Source organism: Pygocentrus nattereri, chromosome 17 (assembly GCF_015220715.1).
Source record: "Pygocentrus nattereri isolate fPygNat1 chromosome 17, fPygNat1.pri, whole genome shotgun sequence".
NCBI lineage: Eukaryota > Metazoa > Chordata > Actinopteri > Characiformes > Serrasalmidae > Pygocentrus > Pygocentrus nattereri.
This window is the reverse complement of record NC_051227.1, coordinates 27,860,090-27,884,029: the sequence shown is the minus strand read 5'-3', so window position 1 is coordinate 27,884,029 and position 23,940 is coordinate 27,860,090. Positions and strand designations below refer to the sequence as shown.

Below are 23,940 nucleotides of genomic sequence, written 5' to 3'. Positions count from 1 at the left end.
AGTTTAATTGTATTTCCAAGCAACAAGCTTGTGGAATTACGAAGGATTAATAAAGAACACAGCTATAAATATGTCTTCTTTCAAAATTCGTATTTAGTACCAGACACCATGGCATGTTCTTCCTAATAAACCATACTGAAGGTGCTGCTGGTCACAGATCAGTGAGGAATGACTTCAGAGGCATCACTGATGAGTAAATTCCTCTGACAAGGCTGAAGTGTGGGATGCCACAGGATTAGTCATCTATTTTCATGTTTCCACAGATCGCTGATGATGTTGGAAAGAAAGAGGCGGGGCACTATCGCAATCTCAACACCGTATTAATCAAATCAGCTTTTCCAATAGTTTTGCACAAGCAAAAAAAATTGCACTTGACACACCAAAAATGAGAAATGGAATTTTATGCTTCTCCCAAAAAAGGCTAAAACGGCAATGAATGCAATAAATACGAGCTATGTGCAAATGAGGCAAGTGAGCACATGCTAACTGACACCAACTGTCATTGACGGTTAGTGTCATATTTTAAGTGAAATGGTTCTTTTACAATCAAAGTGAACAAGCAGTCTTGCCACTCAAGACAATGCATACCTCCGTTTTTCAATTGTTGCTACAGGGCACTAACTGACAAAAGTGTTTGTGCTGAAAATTTGCATCTCTTTTGCATAGCATGACTGAGGTTCAGGTGATACTTTCTGAAATTCTGAGAAGTGTGTTTACTTCATGTATGACTGGCACAGAAACCATGCTTCGTAAAGAGGACAACCTGTTCTCGAACTGGAGTCACATGAAAGGATTGGTGCTGAAACCAATCAACAACAATAAGAGGGTAAATGCTGGAGAAACAGGTGAAGGACTTGGTAATTTACCTTAGATATTTCACACCAAAACATTATCGCAGTGAATTCTGTAACAAATGTTCTTCCAAAGATGTTCAAAGATGTTGTGGATTTCAGTAGTCTTGTAATGAACCTGAATAATTAGGAACAATTAAGCACCATTCCATCTGTTAGCCTTGTGTTGGGGTTAGGGTTAGGGCACAAAAACAAAAACGAAAGAAAAACAAAGATTTTTGTGAGGTTGATTCTAACACGACTGCTGCTACTGAGGGAGCTCTGAGCTCGGTGATTGACAGAAGGTAATTCACTGCAAAATTCTTACTTAGTAGACTTATAAAAACTACTGACATTACAGTTTTGCACTGGATTAAAATCATGGACCTTGTCAGTAATCACTAAAATTACAGCACCTCCGCAGGTAAAACTAATCCAGCAAATAGGACCTAAGCTGCACATGCAGCCTGTTTTTAATCACTTGTTTTTATAATGTTGCAAAATGAAAACATTTACATACAACCACCTACTTAGCCTACAGCATTTTAGCTCCACCCAGTCACGCTGAAGTCATAAGAGAGTTTCTGCCTGGACTGCTTTTTAAAAGAGTTACGATTACAGGGCAACCAATCAGAATGGAGCTCATTTAAAAAGAGTTGCTGACCAAAGAAAAACAAGTACCTCCAATATGGTAACTTTACAGGTGAGGGGTAAAACATTCTTCACTTTCAATGTAAATTAATGTAAAGAGATTTTATTCTAAGCAATTCTGGAGCATTTCTGTTGGTCCAAACTGTTGGTTTTCACACAATGTAAAGACAGCTGCTGCGCTCAAAATTATGCAGAAAACTAAAAATCACAAACAAATGAAGGTATTTGTATTTTGGACAACAGGGATGGATCAATCTTAAACGTGTAGCAAGAAATACAGATTGTGTAATTTTAAGTAATTAAGAGGTTGAAAATTTGTCTTTTAAATAAAACACACACACAAATGTTTTAAGTTATAAGAGGATGTCAAGGAGAAAAAATACAGTACAAAAAAGGATATGGGCCTTTTAAAGTACACTTACCAACTGCATGCTATGAATAAATAGGCCTGCACAGCAGTATGTGAAACACTGAACTAAAGTCACTGTATTCACAGTTTTTGACCGTGTTACATGTATTTTTGTCTTTTTTTGTCTGTGTCAACCTACCAAACTTCAAAAAAATTAAATTAATATGGCGAAAAACTTGTGATCTTACATAATTGCCATATGACTCTCTAATAAAATGCAGGCAACATAGAGGCTGGAGGTTTGGGCTGTTATTCCAGCACCTTAATGCAGGAATGCTAGTCCACAGCTGCTTAAAATATCTCTCTACATTAGGATGTCAGCAATGTCAGATGACAGCAATCCTGTCCACTAAATGGCCTGCATTGTCCACCACTAGCCATCCAAGCCCATTTAAGTGGATGGAATTTTCAGATGGGACGATTAGTGTTGTTGATGCTGCCAGGCTCTGTCCCATGTCTGCTGTCTGCCTTTCTGCTCTGTTGTCTTCTGCTAAGTGGATGAGAACGTTGTCCCGTATTTTTACGATTGCCCTGTACCTCCACTGTCTGTAGCTTGGTACGGCTGTCAGAAGAATCAGCGGTGCTGGCATTTAGCTCTGTGGCGTTGTAACATGGCTTTCCTCTTGGCTGCAGCTGGCCTGTTTGTTTTGACATGAGCAGTTCCTGAGCAGCTCTGTACAAGACAACGGAGCTTTATAAGGAAGACAATGAGGAAATGACCTAGTATGTGTGAAGACGTGAAGATACAGGCTTTCCCTGATGCAACCAAACAAGAAGAAAAAAAATGGGGAGAGAGCAATGACATCATTGCAAAGTTAGGCAGGAGGATGGAGAGATTCTGTAATGTAACCCTGTAGATAAACATGGGACAGCTGTATTTATGAGAGCAGGAGCTGCAAGCTTTCCTTGCTTTTGCATAAAAAAAAATCTGTTCATGCAAACCAGAAAGCATTATTCCCCAATGTTCAGACACCATAGCAGGAGGGAAGACAAAATGCTCTGCAGCATCTCACTGCTTCATTACCAGCATTACGAGATCAGACCCTGCTCCCTTAACAGGAACATTTGTGTGGCCAGCTGTCCCAAACAGAATTAGGAGACAGACGGTGGCTCCATAGTATCTTTAAACCCCATTGTGCATACAGTTTCAGCACTGATACAGTTAAAGCCAGATAATAACACGAAAGCTAGCATTACCATGTGAATAAAAACAGGGATGCAGTTTGCTTTTTTGGGGGTGGGGGAGGTGGGGGCTTGATTTGATGCAATATCTAAACATTGTTTAAAAACATACCCTTCATTCCTCAGTCCATATAGTCCATATATACAAACTAAGCTGCAAAAATAGACATTTTATGATGTCACAAAAAACAACACATCCACCTATTCAGCCACAGCAGTTTGGCCCCGCCCATCAGCGCTGAAGTTATTAGGAGTGTTTCAGCCCAGACTGCGTTCTAAATGAGGCACAATTACATGGCAGCCCATCAGAACAGAGATCATTTGCATATGAATTTTAAAGGCACAGTAACTAAAAGAGCCTGTTTAATTTTAAGAGTTAAAGAAAGAAAATGCTCCGGGTAAATGACTCACCAATATTAGAATTGGATTTCAAAGGGAAAATATGAATAGAAGAACAATGCTGGGTACACCGCACCTGCTGTTGCTCAAACCCCAGCAGTTTCATAGCGAACACACTGCTGCAGCCGCCTCACTCTACGCCTCAATAATCTCAGTCACACTAAAACGAGCAGCAGACTTGGAGGTGGGTACGAGAGGGTGAGGCTGCGCTGCGAAAAGTTGATCCAAGCGTTTCTCACACCTCATAGGCTTTAGTGACAGAAACTGGGGTAAAAAGTGAGTTAACGCGAAAGAAAAAGGGGTTTTAAAAACTTACATATCTTCGGAGCTTCTTCTCCGGTGGAGACTTCCTCAGCCAGCCCTGGCAGATGATCTCCCCGCCACTCATGTTCAGCTACAACTGCTCGCTACGGTTCACACAGACACAACTAGTATCCTCAGACGATGCGGTGCCATTTAGACAGAGCCATCTGCTACCTCGTTCAGTGATGCCCCGAATGTGCCAGGCGAACTGGACTGAGGGCCATTTAGCTTTTGAACTTGCCGTTAAAGTCGCTGTGACACTCTCCGCTTCAGAAAGCCAGGAACGGTGGACGCTCGGTTCACTCGAGTTGGACTGAGTGTGGGAAGCAGCGTCAAACGTTATTTTTGTTTTCTTTTACGCCCGTATTCCGACAAGGCTCCCTCCTTGCGCTATAATAGGCTAATAATGCGTACTCACAAGCGGAGGCGGGGCTTGTCGCAATACGGGTGTGAATAAAAGTTAACGCACGCTGGTTATTCCCCTTGATACCACGCCCAGTGAAGTGAGGGGACGAACGTTATTAAAGAGGGCGTGGCATCGTGGCTTCAGAGCTTAAGCGGCAATTAAAAACTGACGCAATTAAACAGCAGTATTTTTACACTATTACACTTCAGTCTGTTTTAACTATAGCCTATTACACCCGTTGAGTCCTAAAGATGTGTTGGTTGTTTTATGTTGTGTTTTTGAGCACACTAACAAATTCCCCTCAGACTTTGTGGTTGATGAGGCAGAGTTGAAGTGTTGTATTACTATGTATTACTAATCCTGCTGTTCATTTCTGCCTCCTTATAAATCTTACTGGGATAAAACACTATTAACAATAGGTTTACAATGTTTCAAATGTCTTAAAATTAAATAACATGTTTTAAAATAACCATGTACGCCACGTGAGAATTTATGGTTTTTCAATATTACAATAGGTAAATACATAGTAAACAGCCCACTACTAAACTGTGAGCACAGGGCACTTGGTTAGAAAAAGCCACCATCTAGTGGTCAAGTAGAGAAGTGCAGCCTTACTTAGTCAACCCTCATGCCTTAAGTGTAGTATGAAAAATCATTGAGAAGTTATAAACAATCTGTTTTTCCTGCTGTAATAACTAGCAACGAACACACTGGTGCCCACTATACTTGCTATTGTGTATGTTCCTACACTCCAAAGGTTCGTTCTTCTGAAATCAAGGGTCTTAAAGTTTATTCCCCCTTTGCTGTAATAACCACTTTTACTCATCTGGTAAAGCTGTACACTAGATGTACAGCTAAATGAGCACTGTTGAATTGATTGCATTCAGCCTCAAGAGCATTAGTGAGGTCAGGTACTGATGTTGGATAATTAGTTCTGAATCAAACATGCTACTCTAAATCTTCCCAAAGGTAGATGTTGCTCTGTCACTCCAAAGAACATTTACACTACACCACAATTCTGGGGGCTTTTTACCCTTCTTGCTGGCACTTGGCATTGGGCATGGTGACCTTAGACTCACGTGCAGCTGCTTCAGAGTTTCCCATTTTAATTCCAATGCTCTTCTAGGGAGATGATGAAGCTGGGTGTAATTAACAGAATGCCTGTGTCAGCTATGGGTGCATTGCAAAGTAGCTGAATTCACTAATTACAAGGTTTGCATATGGTAGTTCTGCTCACATCAACAAAGCCAAAAAATACAAAGTTACTGGCAGGAATTAACCTCCACACCTTTGATAATGACATGATTACCGTGCTGGGAAATTCAATTTCTGATTGTTTATAAACCAGAGGTGTTAGTTCAACCATTTGATGTCTTTAGATGTAATGAAAAGCATATTTATATTTACACAGAAGATCAGAGCTACAAGTACTTTCCTTGACCTCTAATTCAAGTGAACTGTCAGGAGAGGTCTTCAAGCACCATGTTTATCAAACTGAAATGATCTGTATAAAAATCTGCCCATGTTTAGCCTGTCTTGACAGCACACTGTCAAATTCAGAAATTTGCTTTGTGTTGAAGAACATTTCTGTTCAGCGCTCACACTTTTGCAGTTTGTTTATTTCAGAATTAATTTTACGAGAGTATTTATTGCATATTGAAAGATTTGTCAAGGAGCTTGACTTTTCTCATTAAAATAAACACCCACAAAATTCTTAATGAAATCTGAAAAAGTTTACCAGCTCTCACCATCTGTTTCTGTGAAATAAAAAGCCATTATTCAAAAGACATGATTCTCCCCCACCATCTGGCCACATTAGTCACTCTACCAGGACATATGCAACAATAACAAATCCATTCCATCACTGTGTAATAATTTTATATGAGCCTCCTTCATAGAAGGCAGGAGCGTGAAGACCGTGCAAACGGAATAGTGTCTTTGATGTTCTTGACTCCTAAAACGCACTGCAGGTACCTCTCGAAGCCCATCCCAAAGCCACCATGAGGGACTGAACCGAACTGCCTCAGCTGCAGGTACCTGAAAAATGGAGAGACAACATGTTTAGCTGCATATTCGGTTCAGCTGGGACACACTGAGCTCTGAAATGTGATTTGACCTCATCATGACCCCTACCATGCATATGTGTCCTCCAATCCAGCCCTGAGGAAAGGAAAAACAAATGTGTAGAGACAGAAATATTATAATTAGTCAAATGTGATCAGTGGTAAAATAGTTTTCTCATGAGTGCTAACATGGAAAACAAGAAATAAACTCTTAAAAGACTAATTGCTGTCATTTGGCTACATTATTTGCATATAATAACATGACAAACAGAATTAACCTCCACACCTTTGATAATGACATGATAGCGTGCTGGGAAATTCAATTTCTGATATGGTTATAAACCAGAGTTCTTAGTTCAAGCATTTGATGTCTTTAGATGTAATGAAAAGCATATTTATATTTACACAGAAGATCAGAGCTACAAGTACTTTCCTCGATCTCTAATTCAAGTGAACTGTCAGGAGAGGTCTTCAAGCACCATGTTTATCAAACTGAAATGATCTGTATGAAAATCTCCCAATGTTTAGCTTGTCTTGACAGCACACTGTTAAGATTATTTACATATAATAACATGACAAACAGGTGACACATAAAAACACTACAGTACTATTGGGCCTTTAGAGCCACCATTACAGCTTAAATGCACACTGGCATAGATTTTATAAGTCTTTGGAACTGTACTGCAGGAACACCATTCTTTCAAAAGATATTCATTCAGTTGGTGTTTTAATGATGATGGTGTATGGTGTCTTAAAGATGGCACTGTCTTACATGGCAGTCCAAAGTCTCCTATATGTGTTCAACTGGGTTAAGAACTGGTTGTTAGAAGGGCCATAGCTTATTTTTTACATCACTGTCAAACCCAGCAAACTATTTAGTGTGCTTTGGAGGGGGGCATTGTCATCCTGGAAGAATATAGTCTCACCAGGACAGAAGTGTTTCATCATAGGATAAAGATGATCAGAATAACCCATCGCAGTGACCCTCCCCTCTCCATGGACAAGCAGACTCAAACCATTCCAGCAAAATGCCCCCCTGCAGCATAACAGAGCCACTGGACCTGTTCTCTTGGTGTATGGCACATTATTAGGAAAGTTAACATTAAGCACAGCTTTGACATACTATATGTGCATCATATTCACAAGCTGTGCATACTAAGTTGCTGTTTCGACCTGTAGGTAGCAACAGTACAAACATCTCTTTAAATTGAGAAAGCAAAGCGCTTTACTTCAACACCTGCATCAACCTGCATTTCTCTTACCGCGCTAGTCGAGTCTTTAAAAGCTCCAGTCGTTCCTCTCTAAGAGAACCGCCACATAGCTCCCCCACACCTGGCACCAAGAGGTCTACAGCAGCTGCCTGAGAACAAATTAATCAGAAATAACGGCCTGAATGAAATAGTAAAGCAGAATACGGAGGAAGGCAAACTCAGACTACATGCATTGCAAGGCAGTCTTGGGCTGGAGGTTAGGCAACCGACCGTGTGACCAGAAGGTTGCTGGTTCGATCCCCAGAGCAGACAGTACATGACTGAGGTGTCCTTGAGCAAGGCACTGCTCCCTGGGTACTGTGGATAAAGCTGCCCACCACTCCAAGCAAGTGTGCCCTAATGGTCACTGCCCCTAGTGTGTGTGCTCATTAGTGCGTACGTGGTGTTCCACAGCACGGATGGGTTAAATGCGGAGGTGAAATTTCCCTGTTGTGGGACTAATAAGGATCACTTAATCTTAAAAAAGCAAAGTAAATGTGGCTCTATGCTAGTGCTTACCGTGTGCCGAGGCTGGTCCTGGTTGTCTCTGGCATAAAAAGGCTTCAGGTCATATGGATAATCAGTCACAAAGACTGGAACATTTCCACAATGCTTAACTAGGAACTTCTCATGCTCTGTCTGAAGATCACAGCCCCACTACTGGGGAGAAATAGAGGGAGTATGTGGGGCAGAAAAAGAGAGAGAGGAAGGGGGTAGAAAGAGTCAGATATAGCAGGAGCATTGAGGAAAAAAAACATTCTAAAAGGAAAGGAGTTTATGCTTTGGTTTACATTCACTTGCCTCTGTTTTAAAGGTGAACTGCTCTGAATTGCGGCTTAGTATGTCAATTGCTTCTGTATAAGAAATGCTATAGAACACAAACAAATTTTCCAAGATTAACAACAAATAACAAGCATTACTCCATAATAAGAGCATTCCTGCTGTCTATTGGTCAGTTATATAACTGTCAACTTGCCTGTTATTATCCTGAAACCATTTAAAGCACATTTTTACAGTAAAAGCTAGTTTAAATATTTAATATGGCCACAAAGACCTGAACTCTTCACTACAGAGCAGAAAGGATGCCATGTTTGACCTGACTGCATGGAAACCAAAGCCTTCAGGGTCATGAATATTAGCATAGACCAGGTCTCAAATTATGGACTCGTTAACAATTCAGTGATTAAGTGACTATTAATATGATTACAATGAGAAAAAACTATACATACACATTAAAGCTGCTTTTCAGCATGAGGTCCACTTTTTCCTGCCGATAAGACACAAAGTTAAATCATATTTCTCATATTTCAAACCCAGAACATGCTGAGAGTGTCATGTCTTACCCTTTGACCAGGCGAGATAAATTTATGAAATAAGCCCATGTCCTCAGCACACTGAGAGAGCAGATGCTCTGTGCTGGTCTTGAACAGGTCCTCCATGACCTGAGAATTGGAAGAGTCAAACCCACAAGACATTTACAACACTGTGTATTTAAGCAGGATGACTACAAACAATCAAACAGATACAATAATAAATTTGCAGGAAACTTCCACAGAAAAATAAAAAAGGAAACAAGTCAGGTGATCAGTTCATATGACTAATAGTAAAGGAATACTTCAAAAAAAGTTAACGTGTCTGATAGAGGGCGGTTAGCATTATGCAAATGAGATGCTAACTAGCTCAAAAGTACCTTTCATTTTTAAAGGCCCTGTTAGCCTTTTTGTTTCATATTTTCTTAAAAGTTGAGAAAGATTACAGTGAAGTTGTGTAATGGTGTAGTTTATTCAGTAGGTCAGTAAGGCTCAGTGGCTGACCTTCATGAGGTCCTCCAGGGACTCGATGAAGGAGATTTCTGCCTCCGCCATATAAAACTCAGCCAGGTGCCTCCTGCTCTGGGAATTCTCTGCTCGGAACGTTGGGCCAAATGTGTAAACAGCCGGGAAAGCTCTACAATATTCAACAGAGTGAACTGAACAGAAGCAATGAGGACAAGAAACTGTGAAAGCATGCAACTGCGTGCATGATACTTTATTAATTCCACAAACGGGGAAATTCCACCTCCGCATTTAACCCAAACACCACATACACACTAGTGAATACACACACACTAGGGGGCAGTGAGCACACCTGCCCGGAGCGGTGGGCATCCCTATCCACGGCGCCCGGGGAGCAATTGGGGGTTAGGTGTCTTGCTCAGTCATGTGCTGTCGGCCCTGGGGATTGAACCGGCAACCTTCCAGTCACAGGGCTCCGGTCCCTAACCTCCAGCCCACGACTGCCCAAACTATCAAATCTCTACTGTTTAGTTAATAAAAATACATCAAAATGTATTTATTGTTGTAAATATAAAATATAAGGATTATTTTCTTCAGTGATATTGTGAATGCAGAAACAATACTTTCAATATTTGCCCATGCAGTCTTTCACAATGTGGTGAACATCTCATCATCTTTACTTCTGAAAGACTCAGCCCCTCTGGGGTACACTTTCTATACCTAATCATGTTGCGGACCTGTTGCCAATTAACCACTGGGTGTTTTTTTTTGTTAGCATTATACAACTTTACGAGTGTTTTGTTGCCCATATCCCTATTTTTTTTAAAACATGTTGCTGGTCTCAAATTTAGAATGGGCATAAAAAGTCTCCGTTTCAACATTTGATATGTTGTCTTTGTACTACTTACAATTAAATACGGGGTTGAAATAATTTGGACATCACTGCATTCTGTTTTTATCTACATTTGGCAGTGTCACAGGTGAGGCTTAACTTGGTCTAGGATCCATTCATTTGTTTTCTTTCCCTTCCAAGGTACTCTTAAAAGTCTTCACCAACACCAAAGTTCAAAGGCATTTATATTTTTCCTGTTTTACTTGTTTATTGTCCAGCTTTTGCTTTTATTAGGAACCACAGAGAAAATCATAGCCTAGGCAATTCTGATTCAGTGTGAATAGGGATTTTCAATGTCCAGGCAGTGTGAGTCTCTGTATCTTTCAGTGTATTAGATGTCAATCAAAGGGAAGTTTTGCTTAAAACTACAGTTTCATCTTTGTCCAAGTTGTTTGTCTCTGAACAAAAAAAAAAAAAGCCTGAACCACTGCATATTTTCTAAAACAGAGAACAATAACTTCCTGGACGAACTGTTTTGAGATACATGGCAAGACAAAACCAGGAAATTATCTTCCATCTTGATCAACATTCCACAGTTTCTCACACCATATCACATCTAGGAAACCAGGCAACCCAGGACATTTTTTATTTTTACCTGTGATTTCCTAATAACAGCTGTTTGACAGCTGTTTGACAGCTGTTTCTACAGTAACAGTCCATCATTTCTTTTAATACTTTCTTAGTTCCACTCTACCTTATTTTTCCCATGTTCAGGACCCCACAGGACTACCACACAGCAGGCATTATTTGGGTCATGGATCATTCTTAGCACTGCATTGACATTGATGTGGCGATGGCATGTTAATGTGTTCTGCACTAGAGCAGACACAGCAGCACTGCAAATGATCCACCACTCAAATAGTAGTTGTTCTGTGGTGGTCCTGACCACAGAAGGACAGGGTAAAAAAGGGGTTTAATGGATAAAGAATGTAGAAACAAGGACGTGTTCCTAATAAACTGCTGGGTCAGTGTATGTTTACCTTACATACAACTATCTGTGAACATCTCAAAATGTAAGCAATAAGATGATATAATAGAACTTATACTATGTGTAGGTTTCCTCGAAGCTTCACTTTTTTGCAAAAAAAGGTTCTATACAATATGTTCTATATAAAAAGGTTCTATGACTTATAACAATAGCCATACTATTTGCACCTGAATAAAAGTGATGTGACAATAAACGTGATTTGATATATAAGGTTTTCATCATAAGGAAGAAACATTTAACCAGGCATTACAATAGTTCTTAAAGTTGTCACAGTTCTATATACAACCTATATAAAAAATCCCTTTTATTAACGTGTATGTAACTGAATTTTTTTTTCTTTTATTTTCACTATGTACAATTTTGAAGCGAGGTGGAGCAACTTTGACAGGGACATGGGTGAAAAACATCCTCCAAAGCGTAAAAATGTTAAGGACTATACATATTCCAAAGCTTAAATATTGATATATAGCAGATAAATTACACAATACTAGTGACTGCTGAGCAATGGGTTTTGCAATAGTTCATCTTAAGCATACAGTAGTAGCCTATTGAGGCAAACTGAAAATGCAAACTTTGCATATTTTGACTTGAGACCTTGGTAAATGACTTCAAAATTTTCCAGAAAATGCTATTCATGATAGTCTTATATGCTTACTCAGGTAGTTTTAACTAACATATTGAACAACAGCTTTGAATGGCCAACAATGTCAAGGCATTTCATTGTTAAGGTCTTATCTAGTCTTCAGCTGGTCTGTTCTTTGACTGATATAATCCTAAGTGAAGCTTTAAAGTCTAACAGTCCTTACCCTGCCATTACTTCCAGGTGCAACTGCCCTGAGACAGTTAGATAGGCCGGCACAGAGAAAAAATGTGGATTTTCTTTATCCGAGCTGTGTTCATTGCCTGAAGGCTGCCAAGAGAACAGAAAACATGTCCATCTTACAGTGAGTATGGAAATGTTAAAAGGTGCAGATAACATCAGAATAACACCAGGCAATATGCAGAATCATTAAACATGAACAGATATACCCGTTAGATATACCCGTTAGTAAATAGGGCTGCATTCTGTCTGCATAGCAGCTTCTAGGAAGGCAGCTCTACACCTTCTAAATCATTTGTTGAAAGAAATTAGACCATTCATCAAAAAGGACAGGCTCACCGTCATGCTGGACAGATAGAAGCAACCAACAAGCAATCCAGTAAAAATCAGTAATCGGTATTGTTTACAATGATCTTGAGAACAGATTATATTGCTTTGTTCTTCTTCTACTCAGGCGTACAGATTCTTTGCTCGTTATGACACTTTATAAGCACTGTTTTAAATTTTTTTGCACACTTATATCTGCATGTTTTGACTTTGTACTGTCTATGTTGTTCCATGTTGCACCGTGTTGTTCCTGGAGGACTATAATTTCACTCCACTGTGTACTTGTACATAGATAGAATGACAATAAAAGCCTCTTGACTTATGGGGTCTACCACCCAATAATCACTAAGGGATAGGCTCCAGCTTCCCAGCAACCCAGGATAAGTGGCTTAACAAATGTATATGTGTGTTAGTGTTTTTTAAGGTTTCAGAAAGAGTCATATCTACCATGTGTGCACAATTTGATTGCTTTCAGAACATGTTACATAACTCATCATTCTTTAGCTATGGCTATGGCAATCACCATTCAACATTATCAAAACAGACATTTGTACTTAAATTCACTGACTACTCTATGAGGCCCACTTCCCTTATAGGTCCATTATGTGTACAATTACATACTGTAGCCCATCTATTCTCATATGCAATTTGTCAGCCAGCATTAATCAATTGCCAGTTTTTGACTAAAGAACTGCTGTTGGCTGGATATTTTTTGATTGCTAACAATGTGCGCATGACAACTAGTGTCAAGTCATCCATTACAAATTACTAATTACTTCTCTCAAACTGTAATGACATTACTCTTTCCAAGAAGTAATGAACAGAGTAATCTCATTGCTCAATGCTTTACAGCTACACTACTCTCTAAAACTGATAAATCTGTACTGTCTGGACAGTACAAAGGAAAACTCAATAGTCCCTTCAGCACTTTATTTAGCAAGGATCAGAGTAATTATGAAAAGGAATGCTGATATCCATTCCTCCACTCACACTTTTCTGTTTGATCAAAATAAACAGCAGCTGCTCTACGAACACTTCAGAACTACTAAGTGGAAATAGTTGAAAAATCAAAATGAGATCATTTTAGGTTAAAATGTAAAGCATACAGAGCTGCTCTCTGAATCGAGTGTGGCCTATTTAGGTGAGTTTAGTTCTCTGTCTTCATAAGCACAAGATTTTGCTTTCACCATTAGTTTCATATTAGTATAAATAGATGATTTGTCAGATTGCTCACAGAGTTTACTGCAGTTGAAAGTTGTTTTCCTCTGTGCTCCCTCTGTACTTCTCTTATTCATTATCCAAATCATGCACAGGCAGTAAATGCATACAATGAGAGACACATATAATAATACATCAAATGTATGTTTTTAACTAATTAATGTAACAAACATTTTTATTAAGTCAGTAACTGTAATGTTGAAACTGCAAAACATGTCGCTGTAACGTTTACATTACTCAGTTACAGGACAAAGCCATTACACTACTGTAACTTCTTGGTTACCCCTAAACTGATGACAACAGGCCTATAATCTCTAACTATACACCAGCATGGTGGACCCAGAAGACAAGCGTTTCTAATTGGTATGTGCATATCGGTATGTGTATAATGAACTATTCCTTGTGCTGTTGTCTGTATAGGAAATATAGCGCAGTTTGTACACATTTAACTGAACAAACCAAATCAGTAGCACAGCAGTAGTGCAGTTGACTTACTTCAACCTGGAAGAGTTCTCCTGCACCTTCACAGTCATTTGATGTGATTATAGGTGTGTGGATTTGCACAAAGCCATTATCCTGCAACAGCAAGCATAAACATACTCAGTATAAAAGTAACAGTGCCAGAAACAGGAATACCTACAGCCACTGAAAAGTGCTTTGTAAGAAATAAATAACTTAACCATTACCCTGAAATAAGAGTGGATGGCAGCAGCGGCCTCGCTGCGTATCCTAAGCAGAGAACCAAAGGAATTGGTTCGGCACCTCAGGTGAGGAAACTGTCGGATGTACTCCAGGGAATGACGCTCCTTGATCTTAAAGGGGAAGTCCTGCAAAAGAAGATACATGCATTATTCCTTGTTTTAAGCGCAATCAAAATGCTGCTTACAGCAAATATGTGATAACATATTCTATTTATATTTTGGAATACAGTCATATCAGGTGACAAACTAGAGGAAAAAACCTGAAAAATGATCAGTGAAACAAAAGGAGTGCAGAGGCTTCCACACAAATGATAAAACTAAGCAACTGACATTTTACCATATATAAAAATGGCAAAAGAAAAAGATCCAAGTCACTTTGAAAAAAGATGGCAGAGATGGCAGAAGCTTCAGCCACAAAGACTTCTCAACTGCACTGATATATGAAGAAATTGAAATGGTCAGATGAGTCATCCTTCACCATGTTCTCCACATGTGGACCAATGCATGTGTACACCCCGAGAACAGTGCAGGCCTGAAGACTTGAACCCTACATTGAAGGGGCGAGCTGGCTCTGTTTTGTTGGGGAAAATCGCTGGCATGGTCTGGGACCACTTGTGCTCTTAGATGGAATAGGTCCTTGGCAATCAATACAAAGTTATTCTGACTGATCACCCATATGCCATGATGAAATATTTCTATCCTTGTGAGAGTGGGCTCTTCAAGGATGACAATGTCCCAGTCACAGGGCAAAAAGGGTCACTAAACCCTTTAAGGAGTATGAAATTATATGCTATGGCCTTTGCACTGACCAGATCTTTGGAACTTTGGACTAACACCACTCTCCACCACCACCAGAAAAATACCAATTGAGGGAATATCTTTTGGAAGAATGGCATTCCTTCCTTACAGTACCTAAGGCACACTGAAGCTGTGATGGTGGCCCAACACCTTACCAACACAATTCCTGTTGGTTTTCCTTTCATTTGTCACCCATTTGTACAACAAAATATTACATTTTCACAGGGGTTCACTTGATTAAACAGTTCAGTAACCAAACTGGTTACTATATCCCACGTAATCAACATAGAGAACTTGCCACAGGATCACACTCCCCAACCACTTCAACACGTTGGGCTTGTAACTCCACTTTTTGCTTTTGGCTGGGGCTCTTTTCCAAGCTTCCCGTAATGTCAACAGCACAGCCAAAGGTAAGTCCTCTTAACACAGAAACACACATACATACATTAAACTCAGGCTCGGGGCTTAAGTAAGGTTACTAGGTCTGGTAGACCAGAACATATAGGAAATACCCAGTTTAAAAAAAATAATAATAATAAAAACTGTAATAAGAACTATTACCTGATGTTTAGGTCTGAGTTGGCTATTACTTGAAGAGGTTGCAAGGAGCTTCCATCACTCACATGCAGAAAGAGGTGGTTCTTCTGTGATCTTACTGAACGCACCCAGCCCTGAGGAAACCCATCATTTAGTATATGTTATAACCAAAAGCAGAATGATCAGCCGATCTAACGACAAGACTAAACACCCACACAGCCCTGTCTACTTGTTCGTACCCGTATTCTGATGTTGGAGCCTGTGTCCAGGCTGGTCAGCGCATCTCGGATGCTAATGTTCTTTGCAGAGGTGCAGTACTGCTGCGTCCTGCCTGTAGCACACGGACAGAATCGCGACGCAGGAACAGCTCTCCGGAATAACGTTAACGCCCGTATTAGCATAGTAGCGCGCACTGAGGGAGGAGTCAGCTAGTCGTCTTGGGAACAGAAGGTTGTCATTGTTATTACGTCGGGATTACAGGCGAAACAGAACTCCAGACATGTCTCTCCTGGGTTCCAGGACCTTCATGCTGCATGGAACGCAACTTCCTGCTCAAGCTCCGTCCTATTGGTTGGATGTGGTCTCGTGGTTTGGGTAAGCCAATCCAAAAAATCTATGAATTATGGGAAATGTAGTTCAGTACACATTCTGTTGCACGTCACTGTACAAGGTTAATCGCAGTGGTTAAGTAAAAATAGGAAGGAATCTTCTGTGCCTGAATACGGAATCCACCAAGTCGTTCTTTCATAAGCAGCACTGCAGGCGTGTGTAATCTACCAAAAAGTACCAGTGTAGTGAGCCAGCTTGTTTGTTTTATAAATACAAACGAAATGAAAGTATTTACCAACTGAGATTAGACAGGCAACACATTACATACTATTGAGAAGCAGCTTAAGGCAGAATTTTATAACTACTATAAACTTTTATGTTTTCTAATCTCTGTTTATTTTTTCCTATCTTATTTTCCCTATGTGCCCTGCGATGGACTGGCGACCTGTCCAGGGTGTATCCTGCCTTTCGCCCGAAGACTGCTGGAATAGGCTCCAGCACCCCCCCGCGACCCTGACGGAGAAGCGGCTTAGAAAATGGATGGATGGATTTTCCCTATGCCTTCATTATTTGATTTGATTATATTATTATTTATATACAACCCCAATTCCAGTGAAGTTGGGACATTGTGTAAAACATAAATAAAAACAGAATACGATGATTTGCAAATCCTTTTCTACCTATATTCAACTGAATACACTACAAAGACAAGATATTTAATGTTAAAACGGATAAACTTTATTGTTTTTTGCAAATATTCACTCATTTTTAATTTGATGCCTGCAACACGTTCCAAAGAAGTTGGGACAGGGGCGTGTTTACCACTGTGTTACATCACCTTTCCTTTTATTAATAGTCAATAAGCGTTTGGGAACTGAGGACACTAATTGTTGACGCTTTGTAGGTGGAATTCTTTCCCATTCTTGCTTGACGTACAACTTCAGTTGCTCAACAGTCCAGGGTGTCCGTTGTCATATTTTGCGCTTCATAATGCGCCACATATTTTCAATGGGAGACAGGTCTGGACTGCAGGCAGGCCAGTCTAGTACCCGTACTCTTTTACTATGAAGCCACACTGTTGTAACACGTGCAAAATGTGGCTTGGCATTGTCTTGCTGACATAAGCAGGGACGTCCCTGAAAAAGATGTTGCTTGGATGGCAGCATATGTTGCTCCAAAACCTGTATGTACCTTCCAGCATTAATGGTGCCTTCACAGATGTGTAAGTTACCCATGCCATGGGCACTAACACGCCCCCACACCATCAGAGATGCTGGCTTTTGAACTTTGCACTGATAACAATCCGGACAGTCCTTTTCCTCTCTGGTCCAGAGGACATGACGTCCATGATTTCCAAAAACAGTTTGAAATGTGGACCCGTCAGACCACAGGACACTTTTCCACTCTGCGTCAGTCCATCTCAGATGAGCTCGGGCCCAGAGAAGCCGGCGGCGTTTCTGGGTGTGGTTGATATATGGCTTTCGCTTGGCATGGCAGAGTTTTAACTTGCACTTGTAGATGGAGCGACGAACTGTGTTCACTGACAGTGGTTTTCTGAAGTGTTCCTGAGCCCATGTGGTAATATCCATTACAGAATGATGTCAGTTTTTAATGCAGTGCCGCCTGAGGGGTCGAAGGTCACAGGCATTCAATGTTGGTTTTCTGCCTTGCCGCTTACTTGCAGAGATTTCTCCAGATTCTCTGAATCTTTTGATGATATTATGGACTGTAGATGATGAAATCCCTAAATTCCTTGCAATTCCGTGCTGAGAAACGTTGTTCTTAAACTGTTGGACTATTTGGTCACGCAGTTGTTCACAAAGTGGTGAACCTCGTCCCATCCGTGCTTGTGAACGACTGAGCCTTTCAGGGATGCTCCCTTTATACCCAATCATGACCTGTTTCCAATTAACCTGTTCACCTGTGGAATGTTCCAAACAGTTTTTTGTTCGAAACAGTTTTTCCAACTTCTTTGGAACATGTCGCAGGCATTAAATTCATCTATCTGATCTTCGTCATCTATACCAAATAAATAAATAAATAAATGCAAACACACATACATGCATACACACACATACACACATACACATGTACATACATACATAAATGCACACTGTAAATATAAGAGGCTGGCCACCAGCCCTGGTCCCAGTGATCTTCCTGCAGAGTGTATGCAGATCACAGCCTGTTGTGCTCCGGCTAATTAACATATTCTGAAGTGCTTGATAAGCTGGAGCAGGTGTAGTACCGTTAGGTGAGAAGGAAGCAGCGTTTTAGAAGCAGGCTGCAACTAAACTCTGCAGTAAAGTAGATCACCGGGAGGAGCGCTGGTTGCTGCTGAAGGTCATTTGATTTGATTGTAACTAGATTATATATCCCACATATTCCTTTGTATATATTTTCCACCTTTGAAAGGCAAAATGACTACCAGCATACCCAGGAGTGCCGGAACCTTTAAGTATTTTTCCCCTGGCCAGTTTAAATTTGCTGAGATTTGTTAACACTAACAGCGCGCGGAGCTGCTGGAGTCAGCACAATGCTTTGTGTGTTTATCACGCTATTACGGGTTCAGGGTTGAATCTGATGAGAGCAGCATTGCAGTGAGAGTCCCTGGACGGGGGCAGCGGCTCCTGTTGGACACCAGTCGAAGACTTATTTCTCACTGTCGCCCCATAAAGCAGGGATGTGTTGCTCTAGTGACATCTTCACTTGGCTGCGACCACATGTCCTTCATCCTCCTGTGAATTTCTATTATAAGTCCATTGGAAAAGATTGAGTAGCGCGTCGCCTGTTCACCTATACATCTATCAACAAAAGTCTAGAGCTTGTCTTTGAATAAACGGTTGTTTATGGATCACAAGACTTTGAGCGGTGAGAAATGAGATGATCTTGCAGTTACATTTGGAGCCACTGGGTGGCGCAGTCGCTCCATCCGAGTTTTGTCATACTCCCTTGCTGCATCAGCCACCAGACAAATCTATTTAATTACTTATTTATCAGCGAAGCATCTTTAGAATGTTTTATTAATGTAGGTACAGTGTCTCCACGGGCTTGGTCTCACCACTGGCAACGCCAATGTTATTCTTCCCACCAAGTAACTTGAGTGTATTTATCCCTGCTTTTGTTCTTCGGCAGATATGCCAGTGCTATACTGCTTTAGGAATATTTGCTGATAACAAATTCTGTTATTAAGCCATTTTAGCAATAATTGCCATTTGTCAGCCCGCATATGATCCATTACTTCAAAAGGGTACTTAAGGCTAATGCTAATGATGGCTAATGACTGAAATCTTGTGTAGACAAGCTACCGTGGTGTTGATTTGGTAGCTAGCCCTTTAGCTTTCTTTATTATCAGTAAAGTGTTAACCACAGCTTAAGTCATGGATGGAAGAATGGTGTTTTTCACAAAGCAATAAAGGATGCATCATAGCCTACTAGCCATTCTAACATAGTGACTGCATAAATGCTATGTGACCCAACTAAAGAGGTCATGCATCTGTACATTCAATTTGTTATATAAAACGTCTGGTGTTCAGATGACCAGTGAGATATATCAGGGAATACTGTTGTCCACATTGCCCCTTAGGCTCTATATGTATTAGTTTGGTCTGGCAGAGCTTTTGGACGTCCTTATTTGCCTCTGTTGCTCTGCCTCAGTCAATACACGATTAGCCAACACAAACAAGGATCTTGTTTTAAAAGGCCCAAGCTCAGCGGGGGCCACAGGACCCCTCCTCTTAGTTCAGGAGGGTCCTCACCTTCTGTCTGTCCAGCGATACAAGATGTATTGACCCTTTATTCATGGGGACTATCATCAATTCCTCTGCAGTGCACCGTCTCTGGAGGGGCATCGATTTTGGCCAGCACGCCTCGTTTAGCTCTGATGAGGCCAATAAAGTGATGTAATTTCAGGAGATGAGTTCAGGGAGCACAACCCCATGTCTAAAAACTAGCCGACTCCAAGCAAGCTGCTTTGTGTATAATCTGGTCCGCCAAGGGATGCCAAGCTACCCTCCGCATGAAGCTGTTTTAATGTATTCTAGGCTATCCCTCTATTTACAGAACACAATGGTAGCTTTATGGTGTGGCAATGATGACTATTATTCCTTGGGGCGAGAAAATGTATACACGATATGTACCACATGCTGCATAAGCAGAAGTCATACAGGCCTACAGTAATGCATTTTGAAAGTACTGAGCCTATGTGAGGCGGTAGCTGAAAGAGCATCTGCACTGCACATTTTTTATTCTAACACAGCACTGACACACCTGAGTCAATAAATCAGCTCACATTCCAGCTTCTGATCAGTCGAATCAGGTGCACTCGTGCTGCCTTAGGACAGAAAATGAATGCGAGTGTGAAGATGCAGATGACACTGGCGTTTATCAGGAGCGTTGCTGTGAAAGGTAAAGAACATCTACACTTCACTGCAACGCATTATGTGCTGCATATCTTAACACAAGATATCTGATATCTGTAAGCAAGCTTACAGAATATTTTCTTATGATAATACATACCTAGCACCTTTCAACCAATAATCACAACGGCAATCAATGTGATTCAGCTATAACTGTGAGAACCAGAGGTGGGCTCAGTAGCCTGAGCTCAATAAAAGTAGAGGTAGTACTGTTACTTTGGTGAAATAATGATTTAAATAGAAGTAAAAGTATTAACACAAAAATCGACCAAGTGCTGAATACTGAGAACTGCAGCAGAACATCCAGCATGTATCGGCATAGAAAGTAAAGCTTGCTAGGATCTGTTCTTCTCTTTTTGATGCTCACTTGGTCTAAATGCAAAGAAAAACCCCAAAAGTCAGAGTGATGATGTCATCAATGTAAACATACAAATTAAAATACACAATAGTGTTGGTAACAATTATTAACTAAATATAAATGTAATATAAAAATATAATGAAATATACTTCTCACAAATAGTGAGAAGTATATTCAGTAGAAGTATTAACATTTGAAAATACCCAGGAAAGTACAATTGCTCCAAACTGCACCGAGTAAACTGAGTAAATGTAACTAGTTACTACTCACCTCTGGTGACAACACATGATCTGAAAGTCTTTTATGTTTTCTATTAATCTTTCTTGCATTTATTACATTTTTCCTCTCTTTTCTGAGCCTAATCTCAGTCTATGCATTTTAACACAAATGGCTTTGAATGTGATTCAGCTATAATTGTGAGAACAAGTGGAGAGGAAAGTAAAAGAATGGAGCAAAGGTATCAGAGTTTGTTCTCACTATTGATCTTATGGAATTGTCATTGCTTAAAGTTTCATGAGCTTAGCTAGACAAATCCTTCAGGAGCCAATATCTTTGCTGCAACACCTAAGCACCCACATATCAATTCCTCCCTTTGTTTGTGGAGGACTGATAAGAGAAAGCAGGACTTCAATGCACCCATTATACTGATTTCCCTCTGTAATGTGCCACATTTTCCCTGCAAGTTTTTCAGCATCAGAGAAGCAAGATTCATCTCTCTTTTAACAGTTCATGTTAATAGCATGTTAGTAGTAGCATATTTATAGCATGATAACATTGGCATGTTAATGTTAATATTATGTTAAAAGTAGCATGTCCATATTAATATAATGCTAATAGAAGCATGTTACTGTTAATAGTATGTTAATAGCAGCATGTTCATGTCAATAGCATGTTAATAGTAGCATGATCAAATGAATGGCTTGTCAGTTAGGCTTACATAAAGCTAATTCATGCATCCCCTTATGAATGAGACAAGGATAATCTACAGGTATATTATTTGAGTATGTTTAGAAAAGTATGCATTCTTATTGTTTTGCAGGTATAAAACCAACTATGTCAAACAAATCAGGTCTGAATTTTAAATGTAGTGATGAGCTTTACAAACACATCATCCGGTGCAGTATTTTGCTTTTTCAATAGCACAAGGTAAGATTCCAGAACAGTCAGTAAAATGTTTATCAATACAAACCTGATTCGTGTCCTTCATGTTCATCTGAATAGAAAATATGAAAATATTGTTTTCTTTAAAAAAAAGAGTATCAAACAATTTATGTGAAATATGGCCATAGAACTGTTTACTACCAGAAATCAGAAGCAATATGTATGATGATGATGATGATGATGATGATTTGCAAGGTTTTCCATAACGTTGTCACACCACGCCATAGTAACAGCTATTTTTTCCAGCACCATCATGTTCTCACAAACTATTACAGCCTTCTGCTTAAACCTTAATTAACATACATGAGATTGGTCCCTTGGCAGTAAGAAACTTGGCTGTGAAGGTGAGAATCAGACAGCACGCAGCCTCTAGATAAACAAAAGCAAGGTTAGTCCAAAAACAGCTGAGGAATTCATCATTCAGACAGAGCCAAAACACATCACTATGCAGTCCTTATGAAAAGAGACGTGCCGATACATAGCGTCAGCAGCACTGTAGGGCAACATACACATGATTTTACATCACAGCACAGATGCAAATCCTTATTGTACAATGACAACAGGACGGTGCATGCTGTCGAAACATGGTTTGAGAAGTTTACATTGTGCAGAGGCTAATTCAACTCTGATAGATGTTTAGCAGCTGCTCTCTCAGTGGACATCTCCACACAAATTCATGAGTAATTACCTCTGTTTATGGAGACAAGACCCACTACTCACTAATTAGCCTTACTATAAATTACAGTGCTTAGGCCCTCCACAAGGGCTTATTTTGAGAACTACCCTCTGTGCGCGTATGTCTCTAAGAGAAATGTGCTAACCAGGGCCTGAACTGTGAATACAGGCATGTTAGCAACAATTTCCAATTCTGGTTTTTCTGTTATGTGGACAGTACTCAAAAATCCTTTGCTTGTTTTTCACAAATAGGGATTTGACCCAGATAATTTGATAGACAGTGACTGGTCACCATATCACTCCTATATGTAGGGATGGCCAGGATATGTTATTTCTATTATGACAAACTATAGCAACCAGTGTAAATTAACTACAGAAACTGCATAGTAGCAAGCAGCTAATTGGATGTCAGTCCATTATTCTTTTCTTATGTTATTAATCTGTTTACCACTTGTTCCATCATCATACTCATTATTTTTTGTAGCCCTTATTAAAATATGACATTGGGCTCCTTAGTGACAAAATCATCACTGCATTAGCCCTAGCATCAGGAGACTCTGAGTTCATCTGGGTTGCCCTCTGTGCAAACCAAGAGAGCATAATTGGCCTTGCTCTCTCTTGGTAGGTTGGATGGCACTTTGTATCAATTATTGGATTGTTATTATTGTTTTTTTAGTTTTACCCAATTTAACTCACAGTTATTCATTGCTGATTTGATTCATTGCTGATGTCATGGAAATGTCTTTAGATATCATGATTTATTGTATTATATATTTGCCTGTGCTCATCTCTACCTGTATGATATAAAATTTATGCTAAAGTATTCTCTCAGCTGTGATACTACAGCAAGCACTTTACGCTTAGGTTCTTACCATTATCATCATAATTAAAACAATCTAGTCACAGGCACAGGCAGGTTTGTAATGTCCCTCGTGTCTGAGTGTCTTTGTTTAGAGAAGGCTTCATCAGACCTGTCAGTTGTTTTCATGTGGATTGGGCATAATTACTTGTTTCGCTCGGCACATTCTCTGGCTTGTATAATCATCAGCGTATGCTGTTGCTGCCATGTACACTCAAATAACAATCAGCCTCTCCCGAGACTACGCCCCCATGCATGTCCATGTGTGTTTGTGACCCCACTCCCCCTCATTCAAAAGTTGACTCTCCATATCTAAGTATCAACAATGGATAAAACAAACAAAGCATGCACTCCGCAAGGGGAGTCTAAAC

The 23,940-nt window shown here is 40.1% G+C and overlaps 2 protein-coding genes across 2 annotated transcripts in view; both read right to left on the bottom strand.

Moving 5' to 3' along the window:
• gab2 (GRB2-associated binding protein 2) overlaps positions 1 to 4,158 on the bottom strand; it is a 59,849-nt gene extending 55,691 nt beyond the window's left edge. The window contains exon 1 of the mRNA XM_017696784.2: positions 3,788 to 4,158. Within this exon, the coding sequence (XP_017552273.1) occupies positions 3,788 to 3,859 (72 nt within the window). The 5' untranslated portion in view covers positions 3,860 to 4,158. The remainder of the gene's footprint in view (positions 1 to 3,787) is intronic.
• A 1,623-nt stretch (positions 4,159 to 5,781) lies between these two features.
• Positions 5,782 to 16,085, bottom strand: nars2 (asparaginyl-tRNA synthetase 2, mitochondrial). Its single transcript, XM_017696785.2, has 14 exons — positions 15,789 to 16,085; positions 15,574 to 15,683; positions 15,311 to 15,431; positions 14,200 to 14,340; positions 14,009 to 14,089; positions 11,955 to 12,058; positions 9,308 to 9,440; positions 8,837 to 8,935; positions 8,723 to 8,760; positions 8,295 to 8,361; positions 8,013 to 8,150; positions 7,506 to 7,603; positions 6,314 to 6,340; positions 5,782 to 6,217 (listed from the first exon to the last, which is right to left on the bottom strand). Exons 1-14 carry the CDS (start codon positions 15,948 to 15,950, stop codon positions 6,073 to 6,075), a joined length of 1,464 nt encoding a protein of 487 aa, XP_017552274.2. The 5' UTR covers positions 15,951 to 16,085; the 3' UTR covers positions 5,782 to 6,072.
• Between the last annotated feature and the right edge of the window lie 7,855 nt (positions 16,086 to 23,940).

What these genes read in the sequence shown, in the direction of transcription:
- nars2 (XM_017696785.2), bottom strand. Translation starts at nt 15,950, where the DNA reads ATGCTAATACGGGCGTTAACGTTATTCCGGAGAGCTGTTCCTGCGTCG. An exon ending in CTGAAAAGCAGCTTTAATGT is followed by an intron (nt 8,362 to 8,722) that starts GTATGTATAGTT and finishes TGTGTTCTATAG; the next exon opens with CATTTCTTATACAGAAGCAA. An exon ending in AGTTCACCTTTAAAACAGAG is followed by an intron (nt 8,151 to 8,294) that starts GCAAGTGAATGT and finishes TCTCCCCAGTAG; the next exon opens with TGGGGCTGTGATCTTCAGAC.